Raw genomic sequence first — 19,918 nt, forward strand, 5'->3', positions numbered from 1 at the left:
CTTCTTCACGGCTGTAAATGTGTCTCGATGGAACGTCAAGTCACACAATTACGCAAATTCTTGTTTCAATTACTACACACTTTAAGATTGCTTAGCATGCTTAATAAACAAGTTGCTTGTTTTCATCTTATATAGACAAAACACAACCACCACAATGCCCGTACTCGGTCTGACAAAGTGCTCCGTTATTCCCTGCATGATCACGACTCACCTTCAGCAGAGTTATGACTCCTTCCTGAGTGTCTTTGTCTGGCTCGACCCTGAAAACCCCGAGGCCATCTCCTTCGATAATTCTGTACTCCATCTCAGCGTTGGGGCCCACGTCTGCATCCAAGGCCTTTATCTTGGCCACCACTGAAGCCACGGGCAGCGACTCGGACACTCTGAACTCATAGGATTCTGCACACACACACACACACACACAAACACCAACAGACACACACAATTATTGATGATGCTATTTCTGGTTTCTTTTATCATCTGGCGGCTGTGCCGTGTCCCCCCTCTGCTGCCTGCTGCATATGTGATGCTAACGCTACTAGGGAAAAACGTCATCGTCTGAAGTGTTAGATCTAATGCCGCAGCTCTGTGTAGTATTTTGTTAATTATGTACAATTAAGAACAAAGCAGGTTTTCTAATTTATTTTCACATATCATGTCTGTCACTACATTAAATAAATCATGGATGTGCGAAGACGAGGACCGTACTTCGTGAGAAGCGCGGAGGATTGTCGTTCACGTCAGTTAAGGTGACGGTGACGGACGTGGTCCCCGAGAGGCCGCCCATCTGACCTCCCATGTCCTTAGCCTGGATGACGAGCAGGTACTGGTCCCGTGCTTCACGGTCCATGTTGGGCAGCGCCGTCCTCACGACACCTGCAACATCATGTGACGATCTTTACAATGCTGTAAAATACACAGAATTATCTGGACCCAAAGGCAAGATCAAGCATGAGGTTTTGCTCCAATGTACTCATCATCATCATCATCATCAGCCATCAGGGTCAAGCTCAGGTCACGCTGGAGTGCTAAACGAATGGCAGTCTGTAAATCATCACCCAAATGAAGGCTTGCCATAATTAAAATAGGATTATCTTATTTTAAAATCCTGCATTATCCTTCATGAAAAGCATAATAGTGCTCGATGATCTTTACTAATGTCTTTGCTGGACCCAGAATTAATTTTCTCTCCTGATCTTTGTTGGTTTTGGCATTTTCGCCTGATGACTAATTCCCCCGCCATGAAGTGACCCTTTTATCCGTCCTGAGCTTAGACTGCTCAGTTAAACCCTAATCAATAGACACTGCTATTTGCTCTGTGCTGCTACCGCATGCTGGGGGAACAAATTTGCTAAAAATTAATCTATACACTGAAAAAGTGCAGTCTAATAAACACCAGAGAACTGCCCATGCTGACGGACAGAGTTGGTGGACGACACTCGGTTCATGATCGCATTAAAGATGACGAATAAACTGAGAACAATACCTTACCGCAGGGAATCTGTAATCTGTTTAAAAAACAAAACAAAACAAAAGGTACATCAAAGGTTCTTTAAGTCTTTATTGGATAATCAGGAGTTCTAAATCTCTAAAAAGGCTTTTACTCAGAGCCCTTCGTAGTAGTTTATTGTAGTGTCCTAGATACTGTATACCTTTAATGCTTCTTACAGAGAAGCTGTAAAAAAAAGGGCTGTAAAAAATTAGGGCTGTCAAAATTATGTCAAAACTGAGTATTGTCAGAGTTAAAAAAACATTCTGGCCTAGATTTGCTTTAAGAAAAATTCTAAGGAAGATTTCTCAACCTATGGGGGGGGGATCTTTAGATCTTTCCAAAACTAGGGTTAGGGTTAGGGTTAGGGTTTACAGCTTTGTAAAACAATTCTGTCAAAAACTAACCTACGCCTGTAATCTGTTAAGAAATTCTGTCCAAAACCAATTACAGTTTTAAAAAAAATGGTCTAAGGCTTAGTGCACATGTATGTATCTCCTTCATTCTTGAAAAACCTCTAAATTATTCTTTATTCTGCTGTTCAAGCGTGCTGAAACATCAGGAGGCAAGAGAAACCTAACGATAAACCAGGTTGGCCAATCAGAAGCCTGAAAAAAGTTCTCATCAAGTATGTCACCTTCTACTCTTCTGCTCTTCCACACGAAAAAACACTGTTTATCCTGTCTGCATATCAACACTGAAAACAGAGTTTCTAACTCAGCTGAAAATTTTCTTCGTCATAACATTATGACAACATTGACGACATGTTGAGATCATGTTGGTGTTGGGTTGTTTTTAGAAGTTTGATTGATGTTGATGAAATGACATCAGAACTACACGATAATGGCTAATGTTGAATCACAGCTCCGATTACAATGTTGCAAAAACAACTTCAAAGCCATATGACGATGGTCTGAGCAGGACTCGTACTCCAGACGCTGCTGTGAGAGCGCTAACCATGGTGTGCAAACCATTGGACCTCTAGGGAACATGCTGTTGATGCTAGTAAAATTGTGAATACATTACAATGAGTGCCACAAAAAAATACAAGAGAACAGCAATTTACTAAAATATAAAACTGGAAAGCAGCCAAAAGGGTAAAAACAGAAAGCGCTTAGAGGCTGTCCTTTGAAAGCGGACAAGATGCAGTTTGGATGCTGTACAAACACCATGTTACAGCAGAGTAAATTGCGAGCTAAGATGCAACTCACGGTAATATTTCAGAAAAATGGAGTGACCTTATAACACTAAGAGACTAAGAACACTTTGAAATGAGAGAAAAGCTGTGTACGAGACGCTGTTGTGGTCCAATCTCCGTTCGGAATTCTAAACCCTATTACATACTTAACGGATGTGGTTGGACGTTTGTGAATTGATGTTAATCAACATAAACGCTCAGAATAAAGGCTTTTGTTTTGAAGTTGTATGAGCAACGTTGTGTTCAGGTTGTTCATTCAACATTTAAGTTATTCTAACTTACTTTCAAAAACAATATTGTTACAATAAAACAATATAATACAGCATATTATACGATGCTCATTAGGGCTCCTTCTATCTTCATCCTGGAAGGATTTTTCCAAAGGGGACGTTTTTAGTGGCCTAAAATGGAGTTTGCATTGATTTGTGGGACAATATTCTTTTGTTTATAGTCTTGGTGCTGGAATGATAAACCTGGCAGGGAAAACCCTCAAATGTCCAGGACAGGTGGTCTCCAGGACGAGGGTTGGGAGCTGCTGCTACAGTCAAACAAAATTCTGTCCAAATTCAACTCCTGGTCTGTTTTCCTCCCTCATGTTTCGTGTCTTGCTTGTGCTTTTTTTATTGAACCAGGACCATTTTATAAGCTTGCTGGTCTAGTGTTGGACTGCTTGAGATTTGCCTAGAGTCAAATTCTACATTCCAATCCCAAAGCTATTCCAACTAGCCTTGGTTCCTTGGCTGAGAGTTTCAGTGAGCTCTGGATGATAATTAGCTCTCTTGGCTGGGTAGCTGTTTCACGATGAGGGAGATATAAGTATGGGCAGAAATTGGCTAGGACTAATTTGGGAGAAAATTGGTGAAATAACAACAACATTTTTAAAGGAATAAGAGTAGGAAAGACACAGCTGTTGACTGGGTCAGGTTGAGCGGATACAGGCAACTCGGCTTGGAGAAACTTGGATGTCAAATCTGACAGATGTTTGAGAAATGGTGTCCAAAGCATGAAGATGATTGTCAGGTTCAGACAGCCATCTCTGGAAGTGTGAATCAAAATAGCAGGCTCAATGCCACGGTCTTAATCACTTCAGACACTGTACTGTTTTCTCTTCTCTTGCGCTTTTCCTTCAGTTGCAGGTGTGTCTGGCAGTAGTGAAGGACCTGTCAATAATCATTAAGACACCTGAGTAAATTAGACATGACGTTGGAAGCATGTTGGGCTTCGAAGTTCCCGAACTTTGATCATTTTCGGTACTTTTAACGTTTGCGGGTCAAGATTTTTACCGTTTGCTAAAATGATTCAAGCTTTGTTCTTTTTTTTTTTTTTTTGCTAACAGTGAAATGATGGAAGCAAAGAGCGTTTAATCTCATCCACATTTCTTTTTGAGGTAGATGCAGAGATGCACTTACAGAGCCAGTGGCATGCTGTGCTTAAATCTTTAGCGTTGAATCAGGATTTGTTTTCTTTAAAAAAAAAAATACACTATAGCTATACATATTAGACCTCATTTCATTTCAGACACAGATTGTGTGTGAAGTTTGCATGATCTCTGGGTTTGGTCTGAGTCCTGCGCTTCTCCTTGCACTGTATTCTGATTGGGGTTTTCAAATCACCTGTAGTATTTGATTGGCTGTGCGCACTTGTGGATTTACTTGAAATCTCTTTGTGCTTCTGCCCGAAATGAGTATTTGCAGGGTGGGATGTCTGCTAATATCGTGCAGCTCTGCTTGTGCCACCAAAACAGCTCTGACCTGGCGAGACATGGACTCCACAAGGTGTGCTGTGGTATCTGGCAGCAGATCCTTTAAGTCCTCTAAGTTACAAGGTTGGGCCTCCATGGATTGCTCAGATTGACATCTGGGGAATTTATAGGTCAAGGTAACACCTGAACCATTTGTGGAGTGTCAGGGTGTATTATCCTGCTGAAAGAGGCCACTGCTGTTAGGGAATACCATTGAGGTGGAGTACTTGGTCTGGACCAATGGTGAGGTAGGTCATATAGTATGCGTCAAGGTAACATTCACATTTCACACTAACAAATTGCCCAGAGCATTACACACTGTCTCGGCTCGCCTCCTTCCCATGGTGCATCCCGTGGCCATTTCTTTTCTGAGATAGGGAGGCACATGCACCCGTCAACAAAGAAAACCTGACTCATAAGACCAAACCACCTACTTCCAAACCACCTATTGCTTTGTGCTTCTACTCCGACACTCTTGTGCCTATTGTTGGTTCTTTCAGTGATGGACACAAGTCAGCATGGGTACCCTGACCGGTCTGCAGCTACTCAGTCCTCTACACAACAAACTGTGATGCACTAAGTGTTCTGTCAAGACCAGCATTCACTTTTTCAGCATTCTGTGCTTCCATGGATCGTTGAGCCTTGGGAGCCTGTGACCCTGTCGCTGGGTCACCAGTTGTCCATCCTTGGAATGCTTCTGGTACGGTAGGTTCTAATCACAGCATACCGGGCCCACAACACAAGACCCGCTGTTTTGGAGATGCTTTCACCCAGTTGTCTTTCCATCACAATTTGTTGCTCAGATCTTTAGTCACTCTCACTCACTCATCATCTATACCGCTTTATCCTGTATTCAGGGTCATGGGGGCCTGAAGCCTTTTCAAGGAGACTTGGGGCATGAGGTAGGGTACACCCTGGCCAGGGTGCCAATCCATCGCAGGGCACACACACGTACACTCGCTCACACACTCATTCACACCCTACGGGCAATTTGGGAACACCAGTTAGACTAATCTGCAATAGAGACGGGAATCGAGCCTGGCCGGAAATCGAATCGAGTCTGTGGTGTTAATGTTAATGATCAGTGCAAATTTCAAAGCTTCTTAAAACTCACAGTTTTCAGTCTCAACACATGTATTATACTGTTTTCCTGTATAGTCTGTAAACACCCAGGCTGGAATTGTTCCTCCAACCTAAACCTGAGATTGCTCAGCTTCTTGCAAACACTGTCTCCCGCTACCGTGTCCTGCCTCTTATTTCTCTTCGTTTGTTGCTATAGTGAAGATTTTTCCCTTGTTATTTCCCTGCCAGCTCACTCCTTCACATATTTACACTTCAGTTTCTCTGCCCGCCGTGTCCAGCGAGACCCCCATCCCGAGACGTGGAAGAGTGTTTGTGAGATTTCGCTGTGGGAGTCTATGAGCTGTCACCGTTGCTCAAACTGCAATATTTCCTCCCACGATCCGGCTCCTGCGAGACAGGCATATCACGACCCCGAGTAAAGATCTATCATGAGATTCCCTCACTCAGACGCACGAAACACGTCGGGTCACGTCACCGTTCACGCCTGAGGACTGCAGACAACAACAGATGCTCGGGAAAGCGTTTCTCACAGACTGCGCACCAAATCCGAGGTTTTATTGTAACGACTCAGCGAACATCCTCACTTCATTTTCTCCATCTGTACCTTTTTTTTTTTTTTTTTACTGTCGCATGCTTTTTAGTATTATCATGGACTAGAATTGGACAATTACTCAGGTTTTTTTTCATCTGAGTAATAAATGATATGATAAATTTTCTTTAAACAGAATGGTAATTAAAAATAAAAAATGCTTATTATTTTCTGTTAAACATTATTTTTTAATGAACACATGCTGATCATGTCTGCTTGGTTTCTTTTTATTTCATTCTTTATTCTTAATTGTAACAAAACAGCGGTCTTATTAAATAAAGACTTAATACTGAATAAAGGTCATTAAAAAATTTAACTACAGCTGAAATGTATTAAACATTAAGCAGATATAATAATAATAATAATAATAATAATAATAATAAAGGAAAAAGGAATGACTATTTTACAAATAAAAAACATAAATATTACATGTTTTAGAAAAAAACTGGATTATTTATTTATTATAATCTCATAAAGCGCATTTTCTCTTTGCCTAAATGTGAAATTTGTGGTGCTGTATCCATTTTGTCACTTTTTTTTAGAATTTATTTTATGATTTTTAACTTTTAAATTGCGATTTTGAATTTTTATTTATTTCAATATTCAAATTTTCATAGATAATTAATGCATTTGAACTTTGGTCTATAATTTGGGAGAACAATTGTAGTTTTTATACCTAAAATTATTTTTATTACACAAATAAAGATTATAACTACACATTATTGCCATTATTCTAAGGGTGTGCAAACTTTTGCACTGGAGCATGGCCAATTAATTAATCTTTTTTTTTTTTTCGGACTTAATAACAATAATTACCTGCATTTATTTATTATTACATTTATTTATTATTATGTATTTATCTCACTTTCTCTGCTCTGCTCTATTTCTCAGCAGCTGTCTAGAGACATAATAAATTTCATCCCATTATCCCAAACCTCTCAGTCGTCTTTTCTCCTGAGACCATACTGTGAAGCAGTGAGGTGTGGAACCCCATCAGCACGTTAGTCTCCCCGAACCCAGGACACTCTGATTTTCCTGTTGCGAGTGTGTGTGTGTGTGTGTGTGTGTGTGTGCGTGTGTGTGTGTGTGTGTGTGTGTGTACCTGTCTTTGGTTCCACTGAGAAATACGGCTGGCCTTCTAGGATGCTGTAGACGACTCTGGCGCTGTTGCCGTACGTCGGGTCGTCTGCGTCCGTCGCCTTCACCTCCACCACGGATGTCCCTGTGGACACGACAACAACAACAGCCGTCTTTGGGTTTAGTCTGGCACATTTAAAACATTGAGCTTTTTTTTTCCTGAACAGCAGATCTGAGATTAGTGCAGCTACAAATTACATTTTTATGTATATTAGTGCACAAACTCTCATATATAATATTTACTGTATATAATTTCTATAGCAACAGCTCATTCTATGCCAGGCACTCCAGTTATACTCATGCATGATTATGATAGGAGTCTCCAGTGTCAGTGCTTTGTATCAATTCAGTGTAAAACTATTAACCTTTTACAGGGCCCTCACTGAAATACCTGGAATTTAAAGTGTTTTTTATAACGTAAAAAAAAAGATATTTTTTATATTTTTGGCATTTGGCATTTTTGTACCATTAAAATGGTTCCATGCCTAATAATGTTTACAAAAAGTGTGTATACTATATATATATATATATATATATATATATATATATATTAAAACCACAGATAAACTTAAAGGCACAATTATTTAAATATATAAAAATGTGCCAAAATACAAAATACTCTATTCATGTATTCATTAATGTTCTATGGTGTGTATCCTGTAAAGGGACACAGGCAGGCTGGAGCTTGTCCCATACAGGCAAGGTACACCCTGGACAGGGTGCCAATCCATCGCGGGGCACAGACGCACACACACTCACACACTCTTTCACACACCACAGGCAATTTAAGAATGCCAATTAGCCAATTCTACATGTCTTTGGACTGTGGGAGGAAACCCACCAAGCACGTGTGGAGAATGTGCAAATTCCCACACACATACACCCGAGGTGGAAATCGACACCACAACGCAACTGAGTTATTTCTACAAATATGTGTTTTTTCTTTAGAGGTACTAATACTGGCACTGACACAGTTACCAAAATGTGGTGCTTTACCCGATTAAGGGTTAATGTTTTCCGACATATTCAGGACAGGTGGGTTTATGGCCTGTGGCTTCTCTGTGATATGACAATCTGTAATTTTTTTTAGTAATCTCAAGATAAATAATCTAACATAACGTAGTGTAATATAATGTAGCATTACATAATGTAGCATAATTTAACGTAGGGTAACATAACAAAATGTAATAAAACATAGCGTAACATAACGTAGCGTAACATAACATAATGTAATATAACGTAGTGTAACATAACATAATGTAATATAACATAGCGTAACATAACGTAGCGTAACATAACGTCGTGTAACATAACGTAGTGTAACATAACATAATGTAATATAACGTAGCGTAACATAACGTAGGGTAACAACGTAGAATAATATAACGTAGCCTAACATAATGTAGTGTTACATAACATTGGTTAACATAACATAGCATAACATAAAGCTGGGTAACATAACATACTGTAGCGTAACATAACGTAGCGTAACATAACTTAGCATAACATAATGTAGTGTAACAGAACATAATGTTTTATAACGTAGCATAACAGAATGTAGTGTACCATAACGTTGGGTACCACAACGTAGGGTAACATAACAAAATTTAATATAATGTAACATAACGTAAGGTAACATAACGTAGCATAACATAACATAATGTAATATAACATTATATAAAATAACATAATATACCATAACTTAATATAACATAACATAATATAATGTAATATAACATAATGACACAATGTAACATAATATAACAACGTAACATAATATAACGACATATAAAATGTAACAAAGCGTAATGTAATGTAACGTAACATAATGTAATGTAGTATAACTTAATATAACGTAATATAATGTAACATAACCCAATGTAACATTAAGTCCAGTGATAACAGACACTTGTTTTACTTGGACGCTCCAGTTGTAAGAGTAATTAATTGAAAAGAAATCAAAACTGACATTCAGAGCCTCTAATCGACATAACATTGTCCAGTTCAATCATTTTTTGCTTATTTTGTGTTGCAGCCCGACTGTGAGTAGAAACATGTAGTCACATAACTCCGCCCCGTCCAGTCTGAGACACGGAAGCATCAATGGCAGAGAACTCTCATTAGAAACAAAAATCAAAAAATAGTTGAGCATATTTACAGTACAGACCTCGTCAGTGAACCACGAATGGGAAAAAAAAAAATTGTTCATTAATCATAATCGAGGTGGAATGTTCAGTTAATCATGACATTGACTGATGCCATAACACCCAGCACTATTATAATGTTTCATTCTTTAATAAATAAAACTGTAATGATTAGAAAATGATTGGTACTAGCTAGAAACCAGGCGTTCCTGAACACGTGCCGAACCAGAGTCCTCCGTTCAGCAGCACGTTCCCCTGTTTTAGAGACGAAGACGTCTGTGTGGAATGTGATCGATTTCCATTACAAGACCCACAACGCAAACGTCAGCCATTTTGCAATCGAATACTTCTACATTTTTCGAATCCTTCTGCTACAGAATCCGTCCTTTAAAACATCTATATATAGTTACAAAGTCAAAGACACACACAGAGCGCCGCCGCATGAAGGATGAGCGCCGAGAAATCTTTAAACGGCTAATATATACATGCAGATCTGTGTGAGGCACTGCTGCTGAACCCTGAAAGTAGAGGAACATGTCAAAGGAAAAATCTGAACTGTGGGCAACATGCTTGTGTGTCATGCAGCTTCATTTCTTTTTCTTTCCAATCGCTTCCACATGTTCATTGAAATTCAGCTGAGACAAAAACGACAAAGCATACAATTAAAGTCAGATGAAAAACTCTAACATTTGGCTTTTTGGCTTTCTTGTTTTTTTTTTAAACTCTTATGACTCATGAGTGCGAAGATGTTACAAGCATTTGTTTTTTTTCAACAGTAAACCAGAGGTTAGGTTCGGATCCTAATGACCCAAACGTTGTGACTTCAAACCCGTCGACTCCTAAACCTTTACCTTCCGCTTCTCCAGGGTCTTTTCTTTTTTCGGATGAATGCAAATGTCCCTGACGCAGAGCTCGTCCTTTAAAACTCGAGCCAGACGTCTAGCTCGGGGTGTGAGACCGCAAAAGGCAAGTTTAATATTGCCTGGCTGCCTGGATAATAATTCCCAGATAGATTTTATTTAAGCTGTAAAGCGTCTTAATGGAAAGTGCCGAGCCTTCATTTGAGCACGATTTATGGGCTGGCGTTGGCTGCGGTGCTCCTCGGGAGAAGCACAGATTACCCTTTAACATGCCTGCTCGTAAAAGGGACTAAATAAGACCTTTGGGGACCGGCCCGGTTTGTGTCATATCTGAAATCGCAAACATCTGGAGAGCGCCGCTGGGAATAAACCCGCAAGGAAAAAAGAAAAGCAACAAAAATCGAGCTGAAATCCTTCACCGTGTGCTGCTTAACTATTAGATCTTTGAGATTTCTCCGGTTTAGAACATGCACGAGCTCCTTCATCCTTATTAACTAATGCACACCAATAAAAAAAGGAAATACACTCAGCATTTACAGTATATAAACACATTTATATAAAGTTAGCATGACATAGGGAATAAGGCTCACGATGGAGGAAGCCGTCTGTAGATAATGAGGACATTCATACCGAGGCTATTGCTTAGAATTATTATAATTCAAAAAAGCTGTTTAATGAGATCTGATTCAGACACAAAGGTTAAACTCGTGCTTTGGACCCGAGGTTAGTGTTTGTACTTTCTTATAACAAATCCATTTGTATAAAATACAATTAAATAGACTATAAAACTAGCTGCTCAGACAATGACTATGTAACATAGTATTATGAATGCGATGTGGTGCATGTACAGTAATGAAATGCGTAGGATTGGACTGTAAAGCGCTGTTTATTAACCCAAGATCAACTAAACCAGCCTGTATTGTATAAACAAAGATAAGAAGCAAGATGCAAGAACGAGGAAACCAGAACAAAGAAACAAATTTAGACATTAACGTACAATAATGCATGATCAGAGCTTTGCAATGTAAATAAGAACTCATGCCATATACACCGTCGATCATCCATGACCTTATGACCCCTGACAGGTGAAGAGAATTGATTATCTGGTTACGATTGCACCTGGTGATCTTGCCGAGGCTCTGTACAGTGTTCTGCTGGGAAACCTTTCATGTGGGTGGAACATTGTTGCTGACCGAGTTACACCCCTTCACAAACAAGGTGTTCCCTGAAGGCAACGGCCCCTTTCAGCAGGATAATGCAGCCTGACACAGGGTTCAAGAACGGTTCGAGGAACACAACAACAAGTTCAAGCTGTTGTTCTGGCCTCCAAATTTTCCAGAACGCGATCCAATCATCTGCATGTATATGTGCAACTTACAGGACTGAAAGGATCTGATACTGACGGCTTGGTGCCAGATATCTCAACACCTTCAGAGGTCACCTTGGCAGATCCGGGCTGTTTTGGCAGCAAAAGGCAGAACGATTTGATCTTGGCAGGTGGTCATAATGTTATGGCTAATCGGTGTATGAGTAATAAGTACATGACCAAGCAGGGGGCGGAGACAGGACCAAACCTAGGAATAACATGGCAACCATGTTCTATTCTACAGTGGTACCTCGCCATACGAATTTTAACCACCTAACTCTAACTAGAGGATAACTCTTTAGGCAATATGTTATATTGCGAAAAGCATTTTCCCATAGGAAATAATAAATGCAAACAATCCATTCCCGGCGCCCAAACATACTGTATCAACAATATTATCAATTTCCAACAATATAATCAAAAATGTTTACATTCTAAAAAAATGTAATTATGAAAAAATACATTAAAAATTCGAAAAAAAAAACAAATAAGTAAAAACACGTACAATTGCGTAATTAAACAAAGACCAAAAAATATGTAAAAAAATATAAAGATAACGTAAAAATACATAAAACATGTTCAAAATCAAAAATATGCACAAATATCTAAAATATCTAAAATATGTAAGCAAAATATGTAAAAAAAAAAAAAAAGCTAAATTTTGTATTGTAAAACGCATTTTTCCATTGGAAATAATCCGTTCCAGTCACTAAAAATATTACCAATAATACCAATTTCCAACACTATAATCATATTTTTGCATACAAAAACAATCAAAACATTTAGAAAAGACATGTAAATGAAGTAAAATGTTAACCTTATCCTCACCTAATCTTAATTTATGATTCCTCTCGGCACCGGCTGTTCTTAAAAACCAAACTGAAAGCGCCTTACTTTTTTTTCTTGCTATCATCCTTGATACCATTCTTAGGACCCATGGTGCTGAAACTTCAGCATTTTTTCGGCATACAAGCGACCAAACTGAACGGAATGCCGGCTAAGTTGCGCGTATTTCCAAGAGCCATTCATTCAAAACTTGCATTCCGTTCAGTTCGGTTTGGTCGCTCGTATGCCAAAAACGCTAAAGTTTTAGTTCTTAAAGAAAATTTTTTTAAAAGTAGGGCGTTTGTATGCCGAGGTTCCACTGTATCTGTCTATCTACACACGCTCACACACAGAGCAGATTTATAAGTTAATTATCTTCTTAGTTTTACCGAATATCCTGCAGAATATCCACAATTTTGTTTCGTTTTGTTTGTCAAAAAAGTGTTTTTTTACATATAATTTTTTTCTGACCATAATATGTAGGTGTTACTGTATGTGTAAAATGAACACATTAGAATAAGAAGAAAAAACAACACTCCACTCTGCCATTCCTGTGAAGATGCTGTAAATCTTCATTACAGGAATGACCTGACATTTCCGCTGCCGGAAAGGAAAAAAAAAATTATCGTAAATTTATAAGGTCATATTTTTTACAGGCTTGAAAACCAGCAGTGCATTTTTGCAGCATAAACCAGCAACCAGCAGCAACTATTAAACCCCCCCCCCCCCCCCCGCCCCCCAAAAAAAAAAAAACTCAGGATTTTTCTCTGTAAAAGAAATGTCCCATTTCTGAAAGAGACTTAAGGCTTTGGGAAATTTTTAAATTACCACGATTTACATGTCATATAAAATCCCACATAAGCCACACATGGCATTTTTATTTGACCCTGTAAATGGCACGTGCTGATGAAAAAGCCGAGGTTCATTCGGGTCGCGGTTCTGAGGACTGTTGGGAAACCAGGCTTTCATTCAATCTACCCCAGGGTTCCTCAAATCCGCCGGCACGGACACACTGTGCTCCAAACTCGCTCCTGAATTCATCTGCTCCAGTTCATAAGCTAAAACCCTTCCTGAGCTGCATCGTTAATTTAAGAAACTGTCGATAATGAGGACGGGAGTGGAGAACCAGCTGTACGAGTAGATTAAAAAGAAGTGATGGTGCAATTTATAAAGGTGCTGATTTTAACAGGATTAAAGGATTAAGCGATCTTGTCGTTTTTCTTTTTCATAACAGATCTTTCCGCAGGTTTCCACTTAAACAAGCGCTGATTTATGCTCGAAATTAATTACAGCACTTCACTGTTCTCAGGAAAAAAAAAAAAAGAAATGCTGGAATGCTTCAGTGGTTTTAACCTAATGCTTATCCATCACACATGTTCAGTACGTGCAATTACCACCTTTTATTATTCTTTTAAAAAGCAGCCTACAGTATATACAGTAACAATGCATTCGTTTGATAGACATGAAGGGTTTCTGAAGGTTTCATGTATCATTTCTAAAAATACAGATGTGTTTAAGGTAAAGTGTTTTTTTCTTTACAAATTACTATATCAATTGTCTTTTCTTTTTTTTATTATGATAATGATGAATAAAAAAATCATTTAAAGAAACTGCCATAATGACACATCATGCCTTATAAATGCTTATTTCAGTGGTCATGAAGGGCTTATATACAGTAGGTTTAAGGTATCTTTATTTAATTAAGATAATAAAAAATTAAGCTTTCAGTTGAGGCTTATCACAAATGTCATTACTGAATTTTAAAGCAAGTTTTATGATTGCTGAATGCCTACTAATGCTTATGTACCTTTGTCATGACTCATGAAGTGCTTATGTAGGTTCCAAATATCTTACTAAAACTAAACTAAAATGCCTACTGTGATACATTATCGCAATTTACTAAATTATTTCTAGTTTAAAAAACGGCCTTTTTTAATAGTTGATGCATTTTTAAATGTATCGCCTTGAATGTAGCCTTAGGTCAGTCATCATGAAAGACTCAAAAACGTTTAACTTTAAAAATATTTTTTTAATCTTCATTAATTTGTTTTTACAAAAGCAGCCATTATGTCAGCTCACACATGAATAAATTCTTATGCAGCCTTATGTCAGTGGTCATAAAGGCCTTATATAGGTTTCATGATCCTTTTCTAAAAAATACAAGCCTTGACTGAAATGTTATCCCAAATTACAGTATTATTATTATTATTATTATTATTAATAATAATAATAATAATAATAATAATAATAATAATAATAACACTAATAATAATAATAATAATAATAATAATAATAATTATTCATTTTTTTAACAGCCATTTTGACAGCTGATACCTTAGAAAATGTTTGTGTCTGCTTTATGTCAGTAGCCATGACAGGCCTATGTGTGTTTTATGTAGCTTTTTTGAAATAATAAATAGAAATCCGTCTTCTAGTTGAGTCTTATCACAAAGGATGCATGCATCTTTATAAAAAAAAAGGTAATTAGTGAAGTGTTATCACAATTAATTAAACAAAAGAAGCCACTACTGTATGTCAGCTCACACATCATGAAAGGCTGATGTATCTGTTATGTACCTTTACCCAAAAGACAAAGTGCTGTGTTACATTACTTCTAACGCAGCCTAACAACAGCTAATGCTTTTATATTGTAAATGCTTATGAAGGCTTATGTCAGTTACATGTATTTTTATTTTAAAAAGTATGTACATGTTTTATGTATCATCAAAAAATACAGGCCCTAAGTGTCACATTATTATGAATAACCACATACCACGAACCAGTTGTTCGTTTGGAAAAGCAGTGGTTATGACAGCTAATGCGTTAATAAATGCTTATGCAGCTTTATGTCACCAGGCATGAACGATATATGCAAGTTTTATGTACCTTTTTAAAAATCGCAGATCATCGATGGAATGGTATAACAAAGTATCGTTTTTATTTAAGCAGCCCTATGACAGCTAATGCTTATGTAGCCTTGTGTGACTAGCTATAAATGGTTTAGGTCAGTTTGCATTGTGTTTCATGTTTCATGTTCAAGTGTCATGTAATCACAAATACCCATGGTTGTTTGTTTGGAAAAAAAGCGGTTACTATGACGGGTGATGGGTTTTAAATGCTTATGTAGCCTAAAAAGGGTTTTCTAAGGCATACAGTTGTTTACTGAGGTTTTATCACAAATGACCAGAGTCCTTTAGGGAAAGTCCAGCCATTTAAATGACTGACATGCCATCAGTAGCTGTGAAGCGCTTATGTAGATGCTTATGTGCTTAATAATGTGATGTTAATCAGTTCTTTGTTCTTTGCGAGCCTGAGCTGATGTTTGTTTCTGAGCACGAACGTAGTGTAGTGTACTCCCAAACTTCTCTCACAGCCGGAGCTTCTTTTTCCGTCCGTGACTTCACCTGATCAGTCAGAGAATTGCTACAGCTTCTCTAGGAGACCGGAATGGCATCCGATCTTCCGACTATTGTAGAGCTCGTCATTAGCTAATCAGTACAAATCTAATGTGTGCTCCATAATGCTATTCCTGAGTCGCGCGCATGCTAACGCTCCCGGTTTGATTTCATCCGAGTGCAGCTCAGTTCCAGCTGCTAATGGAATTCAATAAGCAAGACGGAAAACATCAGATGCTCAGGAGCCCAGCCGATGATGTTTAAAGCATCTTAATAACGCCGTTGCGTCTGAAAAATGACCGTGCACCGGGGATCGCGCTCATAAGCACCTGTTATGAATTTTCACTCCGGGAGTCCGAGTGATGTTCCGAGGTGCCGCGAAAGGTCTGCAGTCATAAACAATCTCCTGTTCCTTAATTACCAAATTAAATTAATCATTCTCCCGTTAATCAGAGCCATTCATCAGTGCTCGGGCGTAATGATTTTAAATTGATCTGCGGGAGCAGTGGGTGAGAGCGGGGTCACCTGCTTCAGCAGAGGCTAATGGCTTTGCTCCCAGGTCTGGACGGATGCTGGTGGGCAGCATGTTAATTACGTTTATAAAACAGCGTGTCGACTCGTACTCCTGACTGTCAGCTCTTATTCGCTCCGCGCGGTTAAGCAGCGCAGAACGAACGCCGGCCAAACATCCTCTGTTTGTTGACTATTCAGGAGTAAGCTTTAGTAGTCAGAAAGCCTTGAAACATGAATCAAACACAATGAGCAAGAACAAAAGTAATGGCACCATATATTTGTTTTCTATAACGCTTATAATGTAAACAGGGTCGTATACAGACTTTGGGCACGAGGCGGGGTACAGGGTGCACTAGACAGGGTGCAAAACCATCGCAAGACACGCACAAGCACACTCATTAGAGTAATCTGCATGTTTTAAACACCACACCGACCAAGGCGGGAATCATACCCCTTAATCCTGTGGTTGTGAAACCACTAACCACTACTGTACGCCGCCCTGTTACAAATGTATGTCATATAATATTTCATTTAGCAACATTTTAACGATACATGCTAGATAAAATATATTAAATAAAATCATAACTTTCAAGGTTGAACCATACATGAACGTCATAAACAAAGGGTGTTTGAAGCAAACCAGGACTTATGATCATGCAGAATAACAGAACAAACTTCTGAAAGTAAAAAACTCCCTTTATGTCTCTATATAATCCCCTGATACACTAATGCACTTATCCCGGTGTTTCACTAGGACTTGAAGACCATCAAGGTAGAAAGTTTTCTCAGTATGCCGGAGCCATGATTCACTACTAAAACCCTGGCCTCCCAGGAACACTTTCAATGCTCCAAACATGTCCTGGAGTGAGGTCATTGCCCGTATTCACAAAGCTTCTTAAGCCTAAAAGTTGCTCCTAGTGATTAAATTCTAAGAAAATTCTTAGAATTATGACATTTTCTTAGAATTTCCCCTTAAATTTAGGACTAAATTTTAGTAAAAATAAAAATGATTCACAAAATATCTTAGGCCTAAAAACAGCTCCTAAGGCAAAAATGGTTAAGATTATTTTTTATTAACCAATCACAGTCCTTGAATTGCTGCATAATCCCTAGCAACGGGGTCGACCACACACCCCCACTAAGATAAAGGGTTTTGTACTTTTCTTACTTAGAGTAGCTCTGAGAAGTTTCCTAAATCACTTTTAGTTTAGGACTTCCAGCTAGGACTTTTTAAGCTAAGACCTTTAACTAAGACTTTTTTTAAATACAACGTGAAACATTTATGCAAAATTAACTCAACACTTTTGTATTTTTGATTTTGTATTGTGCTGTGACAATTCATCATAAGTCATCGATATTCAGCCCTGGTGCCGTGTTTCTGGCTTTAGTCTTGTGGGTGTGGCTAAATGTAAAATAGTCGTGTCGGTACGGAGACGAATCTTCACCTCGGCTGCTCTGTTCTTCCCGCCGAGAGACTGAAAAATCTCCTTGTGCTTCAAGTGGCCACTTCTGATCCATGAAAGCATGTGGATGAGTGTGTGTTAAAGAGAGGACTCCGACACTTAGCGCTTCTCAGCAAATGTACAACAATTTACATCGCAGTTTAATGATAATCGTGAAAAACATTCAATTGCAGCGAACTAAACGGGACTGTAACAGAGCTCGGATTTCTCCGGAGAACATTTTTATTTTATTTTTTTGTAGAGTGAATAAACTTATGCTTTCCAAAATATTCCACAAACATGAGTTAGTACTTTACCTGTGCACTTGAACAGGAAGTCAATACCAAGGTCAAACGCATCAGGATTTAAGAGGCGCATCACGGCGAGGCATTAGATGCTAGCGATGAGTCACGGCTCATCTTCAGCACTTTTTTCTCAGTGTGTGTGTGTGTGTGTTTGTGTTTCACCTGCCCGATGCAGGAGATGTTGACCCTCTATTACTCTGCAATCCATTGCAAATGTATCGTCTCCAGCTTCTGAAATTAGATTATTCTGTTTGTTTGTTTGCCTGCTTCATAGCTAATGTGCTCTGTGTGTGTGTGTGTGTGTGTGTGTGTGTGTGTGTGTGTAGTTATTTCAGGTCAGTTGGAGCAAACCTGGAGTAGGATTTATTAAAATGTACAGTACTAAATCTGGTTTGTGTAAAAACATGTGTGAACTACACAACATCTTGCTGTAACTGTACACAACATCTATATAAATAAAAGAAAGGTGGTTTTGTCTGTACATGGGCTCAGAACTCGCTCTTCCAATGACATCTTTACGTTTCATACACTGGAGGACCCGAAACCAGTCTCGGTAAACATTTTTGTCTGTCTGTATGTCTGTATGTCTGTCCAGCCAGATTTTGTCACAGCATCACGCAAAACTCTCTGGACAGAATTTAATGGAACTTTGGCAGTACGTACTGTAGATATCCGCCTGAAGTTTAACCTGCACCATTACTGAAATTAGAATGTTGAGTAGAAGTGAAGTTATGAACAGTTTTGTGCCAGATTAGAAACCAGAGCCCGTATTCACAAAGCTTCTTAGAATTCTTTCAGAGAGCTCCTATTTTAGCTTAAAAAGTCCTAGCTGGGAGTCCTAGACTAAAAGTGATTTAGGAAACTTCTCAGTAAGGAACTCTGAGTAAGGAAAGTACAAAAACCCTTTATCTTAGTGAGGGGGTTTGGTTGACCCCGTTGCTAGGGATGATGCAGCAATTCAAGGACTGTGATTGGTTAAAAAAAAATAACCTCTGACCTCTGCAAAGGTCTTGAAATACACTCTTCGTGAAAATAGAATACATGATATCATAATGTTTGTATAGACTAAATATATTAATGTTAATTAAAACAGCCAAATGTTGAAAATATGTTTACTTTAGAAGCAACCAATTTCCACACAGTAGTTACTATATTAAAGTTCTTACATTTATTTACCATACTGATTTTATTATTACTTTTATTATACCATTTCAGATTAATGGGAGCAAAATGGCTGACCTTGATTTCATGTTTGCATGTTTTAAGTTGCACTTTTGAAGATTATGTAGCGAACAATCCAAGAGAGATGTAAGGAAGTAAAACAACAAGAAAACCAAATTGGACAGAAAAGCAGTGTTTTCTTTTATTTTTATGTTCAGTATTTGGGGAATATGTCTTCTTTCCGCCATTTTGTCCTCTGCTATAGAAACTCTTAAGCTCTTAAAAGTCCTCCTCTCTACTCTTAACAATTTTTACCTTAGGAGCTGTTTTTAGGGCTAAGATGTTTTGTGAATATTTTTTTTTTTATCTTAAATAAGATTTAATCCTAAATTTAAGGGAAAATTCTAAGAAAATGTCATAATTCTAAGAATTTTCATAGAATTTCGTGACTAGGAGCAACTTTTAGGCTTAAGAAGGTTTGTGAATACAAGCCCAGTTAAGTAACACAGTAGTTACCAAATTGGACAGAAGAGCAGTGTTTAGTTTTATGTTCAGTGTTTAGAGAATATTTTTCCTTTCTGCCATTTTGTCCTCTGCTTCAGAAACTTTACAGCTCTCCTACAGCAGTTTTGGATTGCAGCTTTTTGAGACGAGTTTTGCTGCGACTGTG

General features: G+C 38.3%; 1 protein-coding gene across 1 annotated transcript in view; it reads right to left on the reverse strand.

The window, feature by feature from the left end:
* cdh7a (cadherin 7a) overlaps nt 1–19,918 on the reverse strand; it is a 107,181-nt gene that overhangs the window by 45,947 nt on the left and 41,316 nt on the right. Inside the window, exons 4-6 of the mRNA XM_053486696.1 lie at nt 7,203–7,322; nt 709–876; nt 212–399 (exon numbers count right to left, since the gene is read on the reverse strand). Of these exons, the coding sequence (XP_053342671.1) occupies nt 212–399; nt 709–876; nt 7,203–7,322 (476 nt within the window). The remainder of the gene's footprint in view (nt 1–211; nt 400–708; nt 877–7,202; nt 7,323–19,918) is intronic.

The sequence above is a fragment of the Clarias gariepinus genome, chromosome 25 (genome assembly GCF_024256425.1).
Source record: "Clarias gariepinus isolate MV-2021 ecotype Netherlands chromosome 25, CGAR_prim_01v2, whole genome shotgun sequence".
In the NCBI taxonomy this organism is placed as follows: Eukaryota; Metazoa; Chordata; class Actinopteri; order Siluriformes; family Clariidae; genus Clarias; species Clarias gariepinus.